The sequence below is a fragment of the Mytilus galloprovincialis genome, chromosome 7, assembly GCF_965363235.1.
Source record: "Mytilus galloprovincialis chromosome 7, xbMytGall1.hap1.1, whole genome shotgun sequence".
NCBI lineage: Eukaryota > Metazoa > Mollusca > Bivalvia > Mytilida > Mytilidae > Mytilus > Mytilus galloprovincialis.
In genome coordinates, this window is record NC_134844.1 from 16,553,457 (window position 1) to 16,569,482 (window position 16,026).

The 16,026-nt window shown below is 30.8% G+C and overlaps 1 protein-coding gene and 1 long non-coding RNA gene across 3 annotated transcripts in view; both read left to right on the forward strand.

Annotated features, from left to right (window-relative positions):
• Window positions 1-8,586, forward strand: part of LOC143082420 (uncharacterized) — a 31,076-nt gene extending 22,490 nt beyond the window's left edge. For both annotated transcript variants that reach the window (XR_012980388.1, XR_012980389.1), the window contains exons 2-3: window positions 7,063-7,270; window positions 8,266-8,586. This is a non-coding gene — a long non-coding RNA (uncharacterized LOC143082420). The remainder of the gene's footprint in view (window positions 1-7,062; window positions 7,271-8,265) is intronic.
• LOC143082421 (choline/ethanolamine kinase-like) overlaps window positions 1-15,548 on the forward strand; it is a 56,136-nt gene extending 40,588 nt beyond the window's left edge. The window contains exon 6 of the mRNA XM_076258078.1: window positions 11,972-15,548. Within this exon, the coding sequence (XP_076114193.1) occupies window positions 11,972-12,031 (60 nt within the window). The 3' untranslated portion in view covers window positions 12,032-15,548. The remainder of the gene's footprint in view (window positions 1-11,971) is intronic.
• Window positions 15,549-16,026: the final 478 nt, after the last annotated feature.

Consider the following 16,026-nt stretch of genomic DNA (forward strand, 5'->3'; position numbering starts at 1 on the left):
AACACAAAACCAATTAAGATTGGGTGCGAACATGTAGGGTGTGAAAGTGAAAGGGGCGAACGGACCCGGATTCAGACTATGTACCAGTGAGAAATATACAAGCCTTTCTATGGTATTTATTTGTACAATTCAGGTAGTCTTGACCTATTCATTTGTCTTAAAAAAACAGCCAGTTGTCACCTTCACTTCACACACACACACATATACGAATATCAATTATATGCTTACGAGACATGTTGCATTGTTAAACTAATTACGGTATGTGAAAATCAAGACTTGCATAAAAACTATCCCAATATAAGAGACAGTGGCGTCATTTTTCCTCAGAGCTTTCAGCTCTTTGATTATTATTTTGCATTAACCCTTGGTAGTTTTGTAAACTTGAATGTCTCTGGATTAAAGAAAAATGATAGAAAAAAGATTAGCAATGACTTAATTTTTTACCATGTTTGTCACACTTTGGCATCATTTTTTTTTAAATAGCCCATAAAAAGGACAAAAACTATCGCGTAATTCCTTTCTGTTACGTTCTGTCATGTTACCTGATAAAAAGTAACAGCATAACCATCATTAGTAACAGGAAGGATGTTCAAGACATTTTCACTGAAGAATCGAAGAGTTAATCTACTATATGTCAACCATTTCATTTAATATAAGTTATCACCACCATATCAAATAAATTCCAAAATAATATACAGTATATTGAATAACAAAATAGGTTTTTTGCTTTTGATAACAGCAGAGAACATTGTGCAATTTAAGTATAGTAGATAGTAACAGAAAGGAATTAATTTTAGAGTTTTTCATTACCTAGGCAGATTTTTCATCTTGCAAATACAGTTTCGAAGTATAAATGACATTGTTTGCTGTTATCTTCCAATTGTGACCAATCTAAAATGATGTATTTTTCTTAAACTTTAAAATAAAGCAGAAAAATCCTTTCTGTTACCAACTCTGTCCTGTTACCGTTGTCCTGTTACTCAAGATTCTTTCATGTTACCGACATACCGAACTATATTTAAGTATATTTCTAAACCTTTTGTATTGCAAATGTTTAAATCAATAATTGGCATTTGATAAACTATTGTAGGATATACTAGTAAACCACAAATAACGTCTTAAACTTATTCCTTATTCCCATTAGAAACTTTTTAAAATTGATTCCCTTTGGTAACAGGAAAGAACTGGATTTTTGTTGTACCATTTTTAAAATTATCATTGTTTCCTTATTAAATAATTGTTTGAAATACAGACAACAGTTCCTAGATCCCAAATGTGTGTTCTTTGATTTGTGCTATTAAAATACCGGGTTTAAAGACATTTTTTTTTTTTTTTCTTATAGCCAAAAAATCGACTTTTTCAGATATTGTCTCATATACATATACACCGTGACAGTAGCTAATCAAGAAATTAATAAAAGGGGGAACGTCTAGTGCCTGTGGTCCTAGTGTAACAGTAGTCCAAATAATTATGACGTCTGGCAAGGCTATTTTTATTTTTTTTCTGGGACGGACGCCCCAGAAAAAAAATAAAAATAGCCTTGCCAGACGTCATAATTAGTTGGAATAGTGTAACAGTAAATTTGGTCCGGTTGTAAAATTTGTTCTCCAGACTTTTTTTCCTAGTTAATTAAGTCCATGTCCATGATTTTACTAGGAATTAAAGTCCCAGGACAAATGTTTCTAGGAAAATCAGTCCATAGCTAGTAATTTATGTTTGTAACTTGTTTTCCTAGGAAAATATGTCACAAGACTTGTTTTTCTAATAGTTTTTTTGTATCATAAAATATATCTAAAATAGAAGTTTTTTTTTATAGATAAGATTGGAAAATAGAAGAAATTTTTTTCCAATAAAAATGAAGAATATTTCCTTAATAACCTAATTATTAAAAACATAAATATTCAGTTTCCTTTGCTTATAACATTTTTTATAATAAAAGATATGGACATTTTTAGTCCAAATAATTATGACGTCTTGATAGGCTATTATATTTTTTTTCTTTGACGCCTTACTTCATCAAATTATGACGTCTTGTAAGTTGAAAGGCTTTTATATTTTTTTTCTTTGACGCCTTACTTAGTTCGTCGAAGTAAGGCTTCAAAGAAAAAAAATATAATAGCCTTTCAAGCTGTCATAATTATTTGGACTAGGACATTTTTACCTAGGAATTCAATACTAAGGCAGCAACCATTTGATTTTCTGGGGGGGGCTATGGTTTTTTTTTCTGGACAAATTTTTTTTTTCGCCTGTGGCGAAAAACAATCTATTTTTTTCGCGACAATTCGAAAACAATTTTTTTCTTTCAATTTTAGCATTACATATAGTGGCAGCTGAGGGTGAAACAAACAATTTTTTTTTCTCAGAATCAAAAACAAATTATTTTTTTCTCCAAAAACTGGAAACAAACTTTTTTTTCCAAAAAAAACCATAGCCCCCCCCAGAAAATCAAATGGTTGCTGCCTAATGACATGGACATGATTTTCTAGGAAAATATGACATGGACATGATTTCCTAGGAAAATTAGTCTGGAGACAAATTTTATTTACAGCTAATTTCCTAATGCATGTTATGCAAAACTTTGGTTGGCTTGCCTTCTTTGTTTGTATAATTGTTTATACAAGCTTTGTTAATATGATTGACATGATGGTCATCTTTATATAATATATATAGGCATAGTTTAACCTGTATATTTAATATTTGAATTTAATTGGATATTATCCTAATGAGTGTACAATTTAAATACAAAGCAAGCAAGCTAACTTAAGTCTTGCTCTACATGCTTTAGGAAATTAGCTGTAACAGATTGATACACAACTCTTTCGTTTTGTCTATAACAATGTTAAAACATATTACATTCATATTCACTTTTAAAAATTAAAGGCATGGACATTTAAACCAAGGACTTCTAATGACATGGACATGACTTTGTGGGAAAATTAATAGTCTGGGGACATAAATTTTATCAAAAATTTAACTATGTGACTCTTAAACATTACTAAAACATAAGTTTTAAATTTGCAAATGCAAGTAATTGAATCTTTTATAGGATTTTATAGGGCATGATTACCTAGGAAAATTTGTCTGGGGACATATATAACTAATATCGGACTAAATATATACTGGTAAATTCTGTAACCATGGACTTTTTATACTATATAGTAATATTTGTCCGCCCTGACATATTTTACCAGGACAAATTTATCACTCACACTTGTACTTGTTCGCCCTGGATCAATTTGCTCTGATTTTTTTTTTGTACTCCAGTTGCATAATGTTAATTATTTGAACATTACATGTTAAAGTTTGTTGAAAAATTTGCTGAATTTTTGTATTGCCACAACCAATTTATTATTTCCCCTATTTGCTTAGTCACTGTCATGATAGTAGAACACTGGAGTACAATGTATTAATTTATCTTCATTGCTATTTTTTAACAAAATAATTTGTTTTTTAATACAAGTCTCAGAATATATACAAAATGTAATTTTAAACGAACTTGTAAATCCTTGTATTAAATTCCTGTTTTCGTGATTAACAGTTCATACATCCATGACATCATTGTTTTTATTAATTCCAAGCTGCCTATTAACTTATAAATCAAAACAAAAAGTTTGTTTTTTTATTATTGATCCATCAACAGACAATTATCACAAAAATCAGTGAGAATAATTTACATGTTATTAAACAATTAACTTTCCTAAAAACTTTTAAATATTTATGTTTTTTTTATAAATTTTAAGCTATACAATTCTTACTTGCATCTCTGAAATGTGCTTCTATGTGGTTTTGTTAGCAATTTCTGTACAGGTCTGCTAAAGGCTCAAATTGACATTTCACCCAATTTCACCATTTTCCCTCCAAAATTTGGGTTTTAAGGCAAAATTTTTATTTTTCCTTATTGGTGACCCTTGTATTTGCCAGGGACGCATACATGTATATATAAGTCCTTGTATTTGCTTAATATTTGAAGCTATATTTCAGCTTTGTACATTACAGATTTGGACCAGGTCAGACCTGAGGTGTCACAGACAGTTTTTATTTGATATCCCATAAAAATATGTCAGTACCTCTATTTTCCCTATCATTTCATTGAAAATGGTCCCTTTAACATGCTTGTACCTATTTAAAGTAAAATTTTGAGCTTAAATGGTCTGGAACCCCTATTTTTTTCGATAAATTTGAGGTACATGTACTCTTTGTAAAGATTAAAATAAGACGGCATTCTGATAGAGACTTTGAATAAGTCTGACCCATCTTAACTGTGTAAAATCAAAAGTAGCAGCACAAAATAAAGTTAAAATGAATATGAGTCCCCTGTATTATATTTTAAACACCGCTTTTTTTATGATCAAGTAATTCCTAAATGAATACTGGAAAATAGCTGTAGAATGCTCTCCGAACATAAAATTTGCATCAAATAATAAAAAGCTTCATTTTAATCAACATAGAAATATGTTTCGAATTTGATGATTTATTGGGTATATATGATATTGCCTTCACTCAGTTATAAACTAGAAAAAAGTAATGTTTAGCTCACCTAGCCCAAAGGGCCTACTGAGATTTTCCCATCACTTTGCATCCGGCATTGTTACCTTTACAAAAATCTTCTAGAACTCTGAAACTACTGGGCCAAATTAAACAAAACTTGGCCACAATCATCATTGTGGTATCTTGTTAAAAAAATATGTCAGATGACCCGGCCAACCAGCCAAGATGGCCGCCATGGCTAAAAATAGAACATAGGGGTAAAATACAGTTTTTGGCTTATAACTCAAAAACCAAAGCATTTAGAGCATATATCTGACAAGGGTATAATTGGTATAATTGTTTAACAGGTGAAGATCTATCTGACCTGAAATTTTCAGATGAATCAGACAACCCATTGTTGGGTTGCTGCCCCTGATTTAGTAATTTTAATGAAATTTTGCTGTTTTTGGTTTTTATCTTTAAAATATTATAGATAGAGATAAACTGTAAACAGCAATAATGTTCAGCAAAGAAAGATTTACAAATAAGTCAACATGACCGAAATGGTCAACAAGGTCAATTAATCCCCTATGGAGTTATTGTCCTTTATAGTCAATTTTTAACAATTTTCATAAAATTTGTAAATTTTTACTAACATTTTCCACTAAAACTACTGGGTCAAGTTCATTATATATAGAGATAATTTTAAGCAGCAAGAATGTTCAGTAAAGTAAGATGTACAAACACATCACCATCACCAAAACACAATTTTGTCATGAATCCATCTGCTTCCTTTGTTTAATATTCACATACATGTAGACCAAGGTGAAAGACACAGGTTCTTTAGAGCCTCTAGTTTAAAGTCTAGAATACCTTTTTATACAACCATAAAATCATATAATTATATTGGTATCACATCGTCTTTGTGGTCAGCTAAGCATCGTTTGAAGACGGATGGTTTCCAGATAATAACTTTAGTATAAGTTAATCATGTTAATAGAAATTAATAGAATTTTAACACAATGTTTAAAACAACAAAAGGAAGCTTGGGATTGATATTGGGGGTTATGGTCCCTAAGGTTTAGGATAAGGGGACCAAAACAAGCATTTATCTAGTTTCAGGACAATAAGTTGTGTATAAGTATTTCAATTCCTCTGAAATTGTACCACAATGTTAAATATTATAAGAAGAAGGTTGGAATTTATTTTTAGGGTTATGGGGCAAACAGTCAAGAATGATGGGCCAAACACAAGCATTTTTGTATTTTTAAGTTAATGACTTGTGTAAAAGTGTATGATCTTTCTAAAATTATACCCCAATGCATTATGCTCTATACTACTATGGGATGGTTAGGATAGGCTGAGGGTATAGATAAAACCATTTATGAATAAGGGGCAAAAAAGATGAAAAACAATTATTTTTCTGGTTAAAGGATAGTCAAGACAATTTGAAAGCTGTGTAAGGGAGGTAATCCAAAAGTTATATTTGAATTATTTCACACAACTTTTAAGGTGGTACCTAACACTACAGGGAGATAACTCTGTAAAGTCAGCTAAACAATTTAATTACGTTGTGTTGTTAAAGGGATATTAAGCTTTTCAATGATCAAAATGAGTGTTTGTCAAACTGCTATATAACCAGTGTAATTTTTCTGATAAAACGGTTGGTTCAAAAAAATTTAAATTTTTATATTTTTGTCAAAGAGTCAAAGTAAATACTTTGTCAAAATTTTAAGAAAATTAAACGAGCCAAATTAATTTTAGTTCAAGTGTTGGGTACCACCTTAAAGATGTGATTTTGAAATTTACCAACATAATTTTAGCATAAGTAAATATAAATCTGTGAAGTTTGAAACCACAAAAAGGAAGGTTTGGATTGATTTGGGGGTTAATTTATGGTCCCTATGGTGTAGGAAAAAGGGGTATAAAAGGGGCCCAAATAATCAATTTTCTATTGTCCAGACAATAATTTGTGGAACAGTTTATAGAATTGCCTGAAGTTTCCACACCACAAAACTCCAAAGGATAGTAAGGGTTGGAATATTGGAGTTATGACTCAATCTGTTTATGAATTAGGAGCAACAAAAGGGGAAAAACAAGGGTTTCCTGGTTAATGGACAATTACTTTAGATTTGTTTCTTTTTGTTGGTGCCTCTTTTTGCTAGTTCTTTTATGAACTTTTATGCTCTACCTACAATAGTAGAGAAGCATTATGTTTTCTAGTCTGTGCGTCCTTTCGTCTGTTTGTTTGTCTGTCCATCCATTCATCCCACTTCAGGTTAATGTTTTTGGTCAAGATAGTTTTTGATGAAGCTAAAGTCCAATCAACTTGAAACTTAGTACAAATGTTCCTTATGATATGATCTTTCTTATTTTAAAACAAAATTAAAGACTTTTGACCCCATTTTTATGGTTCACTGAACATAGAAATTAAAAGTGTTCCCTCAGTTTCAGGTTAAAGTTTTTTTAGTCAAGGTAGTTTTTGATGAAGTTAAAGTCCAATCAATTTGAAACTTAGTACACATTTATCATTAAAAAAGCTGATTGTGTCGTTTCATATTAATTAAAATTTATTTACCTAATTTATAATTTCAGCTTTTCCATGCATTGTAAGATTTCCAGAATATAGAACATGTAGTTCCTGATAAAAAAAAACACCAAAAGATTGCTACGATAAAACTGTTGAGTAACTATTTGTAATACAGAATGCATCAAGATGGTGGTATGCTACATATATAATATTGATACTATGACAGATGAGAAAAGAAACTGAAGACATAACCAAATGCTGAAGTCAGCAAAGGTATGATTATAACTGTTACTGATGTTTGAAGAAGTGTGTCATTATAGCATCTACAAATATTTCAATCAAACATGGTTCAGTACTTCAGACTAGTTTTAATTTAAAAGAATGAAATGGCTACTAACATCCATTGCTAATTACAGCTTATTAACCTCCTGTTAAAAAAAAGAGGGATGAAATATACCATAGCAACATTCAAACTCATAAATCGAAAATAAACTGTCAACGCCATGGCTAAAAATGAAAAAGACAAACAGACAATTAATAGTACACTAGAAACAACATTAAAAACTAAAAACTGAGCCACACAAACCCCACCAAAAACTGGGGGTGATCTCAGGGTCTCCAGAAGGGTAAGCAGATCCTGCTCCACATGTGGCACCCTTCGTGTTGCACATGTTATTACAAACTTAGTATATAGTCTATTTCGGTAGGTCACATTCATGAAAAGGAAAGGGGATTGTAGGTACGAAGTAAGAAACATTCGATATCATCTGTGAAATGGTTTATCCATAATGGTCAACCAACTGTGATGATTGGGTAACCTGTATTATATTCAGGGGTGAATTCAGACATTTCTAAAGGGGGGGTTCAAACTAAATGTCTCCATTCAAGTGCATTGATCGTCTCAAAAAAAGGGGGGTTCCAACCACCGGAACCCTCCCCTTGGATCCACCACTGATATTTGAGAAGTTGCCACGATACATTTTGTTGATATCAAATTAAAGTTAAGAAGCTACGGTAATCTATATATGTTTATCTACTTTTCATTGTCTACTCTCACCTTGATTAGTAAATAAATAAAAATCATGTTGGAAGAAAAATTTAGTCATGTGTATATGTTTTAGGAACTAATTGTGGTATATTCTTCAGATTGAAACATGCAACAGAAAGTTCAATCATGACCATAAAGCAGGCAAGACATTTCAGTATGTACAATCTTGTAAAAATATGTCAAACTATGTCAAAGCATATTTTTTGTTTTGTTTTTTCAGATTAAAATATAAGGAGTAGATATTTTCCTGAAGATCTCATTTATGTCTCGAATGTGAAGGGAACAGAAGCTATCATGATGATTCTTTAAAGAAAAGATACAGAAACACAAGCTCCTGTAGACACTTGTGAAAAAGAAGATGTTTTTGCAATGAATATGTGTGAATGTGATAAATTATGGCAAATCAACATGGTCAATTAACAACAATATGTTCTACAAATTTCCTAGATTTATAAGTTTCATAACATTTAGTTGAGGCAAACTAAAGTTAGATAACGGAAAACGAAAAAAATTGCAAATAAATATTGTTATTAAATACTCAGTTTTAGTTATTTTTATTTTGATATTAAAAAATATACTGTATTAGATAAAAACTAGTTATACATTTAAAAAATTAGTAACCCTCATGTCTCCCTGCATTAGAAGTTGCATAATTTAGCATTTACAGATGAAATATAATTGTGAGTAAAGTTCAACATGTGAAATAGTCTGACTGGATATGACAGAACATCAAAAGAAATGACGAAAAATTACACATCTTATCAAAATAGTACTACTAGAAACTAAAAGCTACTTGCAATTTTCACTGGTTTTGAGATCAGTAACAGTCTGACAAGGAAAGAATTTAATGAACATGATTATGATGCCTCTTGATAAATATAAAAACATATTGACTGTAAAATAATTACCAGTTACCAATTATATCTGTTGTTTACAAAATTTGTTATTTGGAAATATCTGTTGAATGTTTTGAAATTAAAATGTGTTAACTGAAATGATTAAAGAATTGAAGTCTTTAAATGATACAAAAGCAAGGATACATTGAATGATTGCAATTGAAACAACTACTAGCCCTGCATAGTAGGGCACTGATGTAAACAAGTACAGGTCACCTGAAGTCTTCAACAATGAGCAAAAGCCTGAATTTAAAGATCGTTATACATGGGCTTATTAAGTCCCAAGATAATGGTATCTACATCCTTTGCTTTCAAATTTTTGTTAGTATGTTTCTGATGAAGGTTAATTAAAATAAGCCCAGCACACTTAATTTGTGAACTGTTTTTATTTAATTTCAAAAGAGAAAGCTAATAGACAAATTTAAGCAAATAACAAAAAAAGGAAATCCATTTAATATGGCAGACAGCAACCAAACACAACCAGTGGACACAATGAACATGTTTTTGAATGCTCAAACTGCAATAATAACATTAGACACAAAAACATCTTATATAATGCTGGATTACACAAAAGTGTTTAAATCATCTGCTCTTCTCTGGTGTTTAAAAATTGTACAGATTTGGTGTCACAATATCTCAGTAGCATGGATTAGAATCCCGGCATGGGAAGAACAAAAAATTTGTGAAAGCAAATTTACAGATCTTACATTGTTGGGTTGATGATTTGACGACTAAATGCATGTACATGTACAATATATACAAAAAGTTAGCTGCTATTGAGACAAAGGCAAAAATCATAGTGCAACAAAACATGTTTATTACAGATATAATAACAACAAACTAAAATAACACTTACCACTACTAAATGATTAGGAACTTTCAGGAACTAATTGCAGCTGCTGACCAGGTTATGTTAAACAAATCAACTCCAACTGACCGTCTCCAACTGATCTGTTCAGTGAAGAGTTTTTACCATTGAAATGAAATGTGAACACTTTCCAATCTTTTGGCAGACGTGAATATTCTCATGTGGCATTTATACCTATATCCAAGGGTACCTATATCTGGTGGTGATAATTAACCATTTTTTTCTTCTTTTTGTTTAATTTTGAAAAAAAAAATGGAATTTAAACTTTTTTTCAGCATTTTGGAAAAAAATAATTTTGTAAATTTTTCATGTTTTTTTCATTTATTTTTATAAGAATTAAATTTTAAAAGAAATTTTTTTTTAAATATTTTTTTTTTTTTTTTAATTTTGAAAAATTTGATTTTTTTGAAATATTTTGCATTTATAAATTTTTTAAACTTTAAAAAAGTTAATTTTAGTTGCCTTCGTCCATGCAAGCATGGACTAAGTTAGCCTTGGTTGCCTTCGTCCATGCATGCATGGACTAAGTCTGTTGTGTTAGTCCATGCAAGCATGGACTAAGTTAGGGTTAGTTGCCTTAGTGCATGCATGCATGGACTAAGTCTGTTGTGTTAGTCCATGCATGCATGGACTAAGTTAACGTTAGTTACCTTCGTCCATGCATGCATGGAGTAAGCTTAGTTTCTAAGTTTTCATGTTTACAAATCATGAAAAGGTTAAGCCATACTATCAAGTTTTGCAATTTATTTCCTAAGGTAAGTTATAATGCACAATATGTATGTAAAACATAATTAATAGGTTGAATATGAAAAAAACCAACTAAACAGAAAAAAAGGTGATTACATCAAATTAAAAAAATAATTGAACTAACACCATGAAATTAAGAGGTAAGAAGAAATGGAAGTTTTCTAGAATTGATGTTGATTTCCAGTTTTATTTAATACCTTGTTTAATGTATTTCAGTTGTTTCCTGTAATTAGTTAATACTTCAGTCTTATCATGTACATCTTTTGTATATTATTTTATAAATTTACTGTTTGCAAAAGTATAAATTATTCTAAATATTAGGGATGTTCTGGTAACTAACAGAAAACCCTGGCCGTTTTTGACAAAACTTTTTTGATCTTTTGGTCCTCGATGCTGTTCGATTTTGTGCTTGTTTCGGCTTTCAAACTTTTGTATCTGGGCGTCACTAGTAGATCTTGTGTGGACAAAATGCACTTCTGGCGTATTAAAATTTTGAACTTGTTGCCTTTTGTTGGCTGTTGTTTGTGTGTTTCTTTGTCGATTGTGTTCTCCAATTTGTTTATATTGTAGTCCTGTGGTGTTGGGTTGTCATTTTAATGTTGTATTTCACATGGCTATAAAAGAGGGAGGTTTGGCATGCCACAAAACCAGGTTCAACCCACCATTTTTTCCTTTTAAAAATGTCCTGTACCAAGTCAGGAATATGGCCATTGTTATACTATAGTTCGTTTCTGTGTGTGTTACATTTTAACGTTGCGTTGTTTGTTTTCTCTTATTTTTGAGTGTAAATTCACATTGCGATAAGACGTGTCACGGTACTTGTCTATCCCAAATTCACGTATTTGGTTTTGATGTTATATTTGTTATTCTCGGGGGATTTTTTCTGATGCTTCGTCCGTTTCTGTGTGTGTTACATTGTAGTGTTGTGTCGTTGTTCTCCTCTTATATTTAATACGTTTTCCTCAGTTTTAGTTTGTTACCCCGATTTTGTTTTTGTCCATGGATTTATGAGTTTGAACAGCGGTATACTACTGTTGCCTTTATTTATAAAGAACAAAAAACAAATATAACAGACCTTAACAAAAACATCCACTGAAGACCTCTTGTATAGAACTTGTCTATACAAATTGCATTGGGTCAATATGTGTTTTGGCTTATAACCCTCCCCTACACTTGAACAGTGGTTAAAACAACATAATATAAGAACTATTAAAACCAGTTAACATCAAACTTCAATATGTAGATACTTAAAATGCGATGTTTAATGTCAACCACTTTATTATCCATGTTCTGCTAGACAATAGTGGCAATCAGTACACCTTCGACGGATTGTGTAGCAGTATAACTATGTTATAAGCAGTTTTCAAGCATGACCTTGACAAAACACTATATAAACGCGTTTCATTTCTTTAAAGGAATATGCAGTTGCTCATTTAGAGGAATATAAAAAGAAAAAGAAACTCAGATTACAATAGGAGCAGGTGTTTGAATTGCAATAACCTTGTCTGTGCTTCAGATTTGGATTTTCTTTTTTTTTAAATTATTGAGGAAGAGCTGATATGAACTTGAATGGATATGTACAATCATTTTTTATCATTGTCATAACATTTTGCAAGTTTTGTCTGGGCTATTCTATTTTTTTAACTTCAATACGTTGCACAACAAGCAATCGAAAACGCTATTTCACAAATATAATGCCATGGAATCAACATTCCGTTTCTATTCAATACCCGATCCAGACAAACCAATAAATGTGAAGATTTTACGTGTTCCCTATTTTAAAGTATCAGAATTGTTTCTCATTACCGTCAATGAAAATCTTAGCATCAAAGGCTATCATTTGGATTTTGTATTCTCTTTTATGTAATATTTTTTGTATGCATTTTAACTTCTAATAATATTATCAAAGTGTACCCAATATTATTTTAATGTAAACTAACTCATATGTATAATATTTCAATTCATATGATTTTACTGGCTGAAAGAGAATTCATTTAATTTCATTTTGTGCTTGGTGAGTAAGACTTTATTGTTTTGCTAGCCTTACATTTGCATGACAGTTGTTTTTAAAAGTTCCATCATATTGTAAAACTTGAGTAAGCACCTCCAACAAAAAGTTATAGGTTAATGTGATAATAATAAGGATCCAGCAATCAAAACTATTTAAACATACATTAAGGTGGCTCGTGGGTACAAAAATTTCAGCAAAAAATTAAACCTTTATTTTTTCATTACAAATTGTATTCATTAGTTATTACTTTATGATATGGTACAAAAATCAACCCAAAAAATTGATTTGGTTTTTGGCCCCAGATGACTTTTAAAATGTTTATATCATTGAAAAAGCTCCAAATTATCCCCCTTTGGTGCAAAAATGCCATTTTTGGCATCAGATTTGAAATATCTTTTTTAACTCATCGGTGACCTATATTTTTTATTATTGTTTTCAAATTAGCTGTACATAAACTAAATAATTGTAAAATTTAAGCGATTTCTGTAATTAGGTTATTTTTTTATTTCGATATTACCTTTATTTCTCCTATTAGTTCAACAGAAAAAAGGACATTAACAAAAATGTATGCTTCTTCCGGAGGCAGATTGTAAGCTTAAATGAACGGTGACCCCATTTTTTTAATTTCATTTTTCTTTTAAGTATATGATTAAGTTGATTTATAAAAAAATATAGCTAAATCCTATTTTAGAAAAAAAAGGATTTATACCCAGGAGCCACCTTAATACAGATATACAATAACACATATTGTAACAAATTCAAACAAAATTAAAGAGCAATCTCACAAGACGCCAACAAAACAAAGTGTAATAGTCATATTTAACTTTCCATTTTCATTTCATATCTTTATATATTGTATTAACTGCTAATAATTGTCAGTTGTATTGTGGTAGAGATGCTACACTGTTTATCTAAATAGTTATTTTGATCATTTAAAATATTTTAAAATAGAACTAGTTAAAGCATATTCATTAACAATCCTATCTGTAATTGTGTACGCTGAATTGACGTAGAGATAACTATTATTGAGTTAATATGATATTTAAACATGTTTGAGATGCATTTGTCTGATGTTTCAGTCTTGTTGACATCTCCTTCGGGAATTATTTTCAAAACATGTAAACAAAAGGAAAATATCATTGATTTTTTTTAATTTTGTAATCAAACTAATTTCTGTTAAAACATTTTTACCTACAATGAGAAATTTTCTTTTCTAAATTCTTAGATATGCATTTTTTATACGACCACACACACTTTTTTGGGATCGTATAATGGTATCATGTCGTCGTCGTCTGCGTCTTCGTCTGTGTCATCGTCCGAAAACACATTGGTTTCCGGCCAATAACTTTAGTTTAAGTGAATGGATATCTATGAATTTTTTTTAAATAGGTTTAATACCACAAACGGAAGGTGGGATTGAATTTAGGAATGATGGTCCAAACTGTTTAGGAATTAGGGGCCCAAAACCTAGTTTCAGGATAATAACTTGTGTATAAATATTTCAATTGTTCTGAAATTGTACAACAATGTTTGATACCACAAGTAGAAAGTTGAGATTCATTTTATGGGTTATGGGACGAACAGTTTAGGAATTTAGGGCCCAAAAGGGCCAAAAACAAACATACAATAATTTGTGTTAGTGTATGGATCACTCTGACATTGTACCACAAGGTTCCATATAACAAAAGGGAAGGCTTGGATTCAGTATGGGGTTAATTGCCACAAATATAAAGGAATTAGAAGCCCAAAAAGGGTCAAAAACCAGCATTTTTCTAGTTTCCAGACAATGACTTGTGTTTGAGTGTATGGATCTCTCTGAAATTGTACTACAAGATTCCATACTACAACGGAAAGGTTTGGATTGAGTTTTGGGGTTATTGCTCAAGGGGGTTTCAAAAATGGGGGGTCCTCAATGTTGAAGGGATTATTTTTTTTCAAATTTTTTGAATTTCGAATTTTTTAAAAGTTTCAAGAAAAAATCTTAAATTGTACAGTATTGCGCAATATATTTGAAAGGCCTTTTACCACATTTATTTTGTGTCAGAAACCTATATTATGTCAAAAATTGGAACACAATCCAAATTCAGACAGTATCAAGCTTGAATATTATGTCCAAATTTGCCCCAACTGTTCAGGGTTCAACCACTGCGGTCATATCAAGCTGCACTCAGCGAAGCATTGGCCATTGTTAAATTATAGTTCGTTTCTGTGTGTGTTACATTTCGGTGTTGTGTCTCTGTTGTGTTGTAGTTCTCTTATATTTGATACGTTTCCCTCAGTTTTAGTTAGTAATCCGGATTTGTTTTTTCTCTATCGATTTATGAATTTTGAACAGTGGTATACTACTCTTGCCATTATTTATTAATCAATAATAACACAGTAATTGAGAGAAGGAAAAAAAACATTGACAAAGTTGACAGCACCGACAATTCCACACGAAAAAGCAAAAAAAAATCATAAAACTTTCTAATAATTATAGATTAATACACACAACTGTATATTTTTATGATGACCTTCTTCACACTGGTCCTTGTCATCTTCAGTGAAAGTATAAAAAAGATCAATTGTGAAACTGAATAAAACATCACGATAATAACCTGACCCCAAATTCGCAAAAATTGATATCATTAAAAATAGGATACTAGCAAATGGCCGTAGCAAAATAATGAAGTGCACCAAATTATTATTTTTTTCTTCATCAATTACTTTCGAAGTCATATAAATTGGCTCCTCAGAGACGTATTTTATTAAGCATATCTTTGATTTTATGCATTTCAAATTCAATAGAGTGTGTTGAAGGGTTCACTTTCCTTCACATGGGAAATTGGTAACATTGGAAGTTTTATAAATTATTAAATGACTTCTAACAATATATGGCATATAAATGTATACAGCTACAGATAACACTGTGATTTATCCAAGATATTCCACATAAGATTTGATATTATATGTTTTGTAATGAATAAAAAATATATATATTTTATTTTTGTTATAGATCCTTTACATATAAAATCCTTTCAAATAAAACAAAATGTATTAGTGTATGTTGCAAAACACACTATTCTTGGAGTAATGTTGTCGTTTATATTTTGCATTATATTATCATACAAGAAAGGAGGTGTGGTATCGATTGCAAATAAGACGTCTATCAGCCAAAGACTACATGAGGAATGTTTATCGAAAACATGTCTGTAACATGTCTGTGACCGCTCGACATTCTCCTTACCTGAGACTGTCGTGTAACACCACATAATAGTATTTAATAGTCAAAGTTCAAGGAGGCAGTATAGGTAACATTTTCTTTCATTGAAATGTATGATGGTCCGTTTTGAAGCTGCAACTTTTTGATGTGGTTAAATTTTTGAAACACGAAATGAGATTCAGTTTTCCAATGTTACATTACGTTCATGTTTTGGACTATAATAATTCTCATTTTGTGAAGAACCTCAATGCAAGATT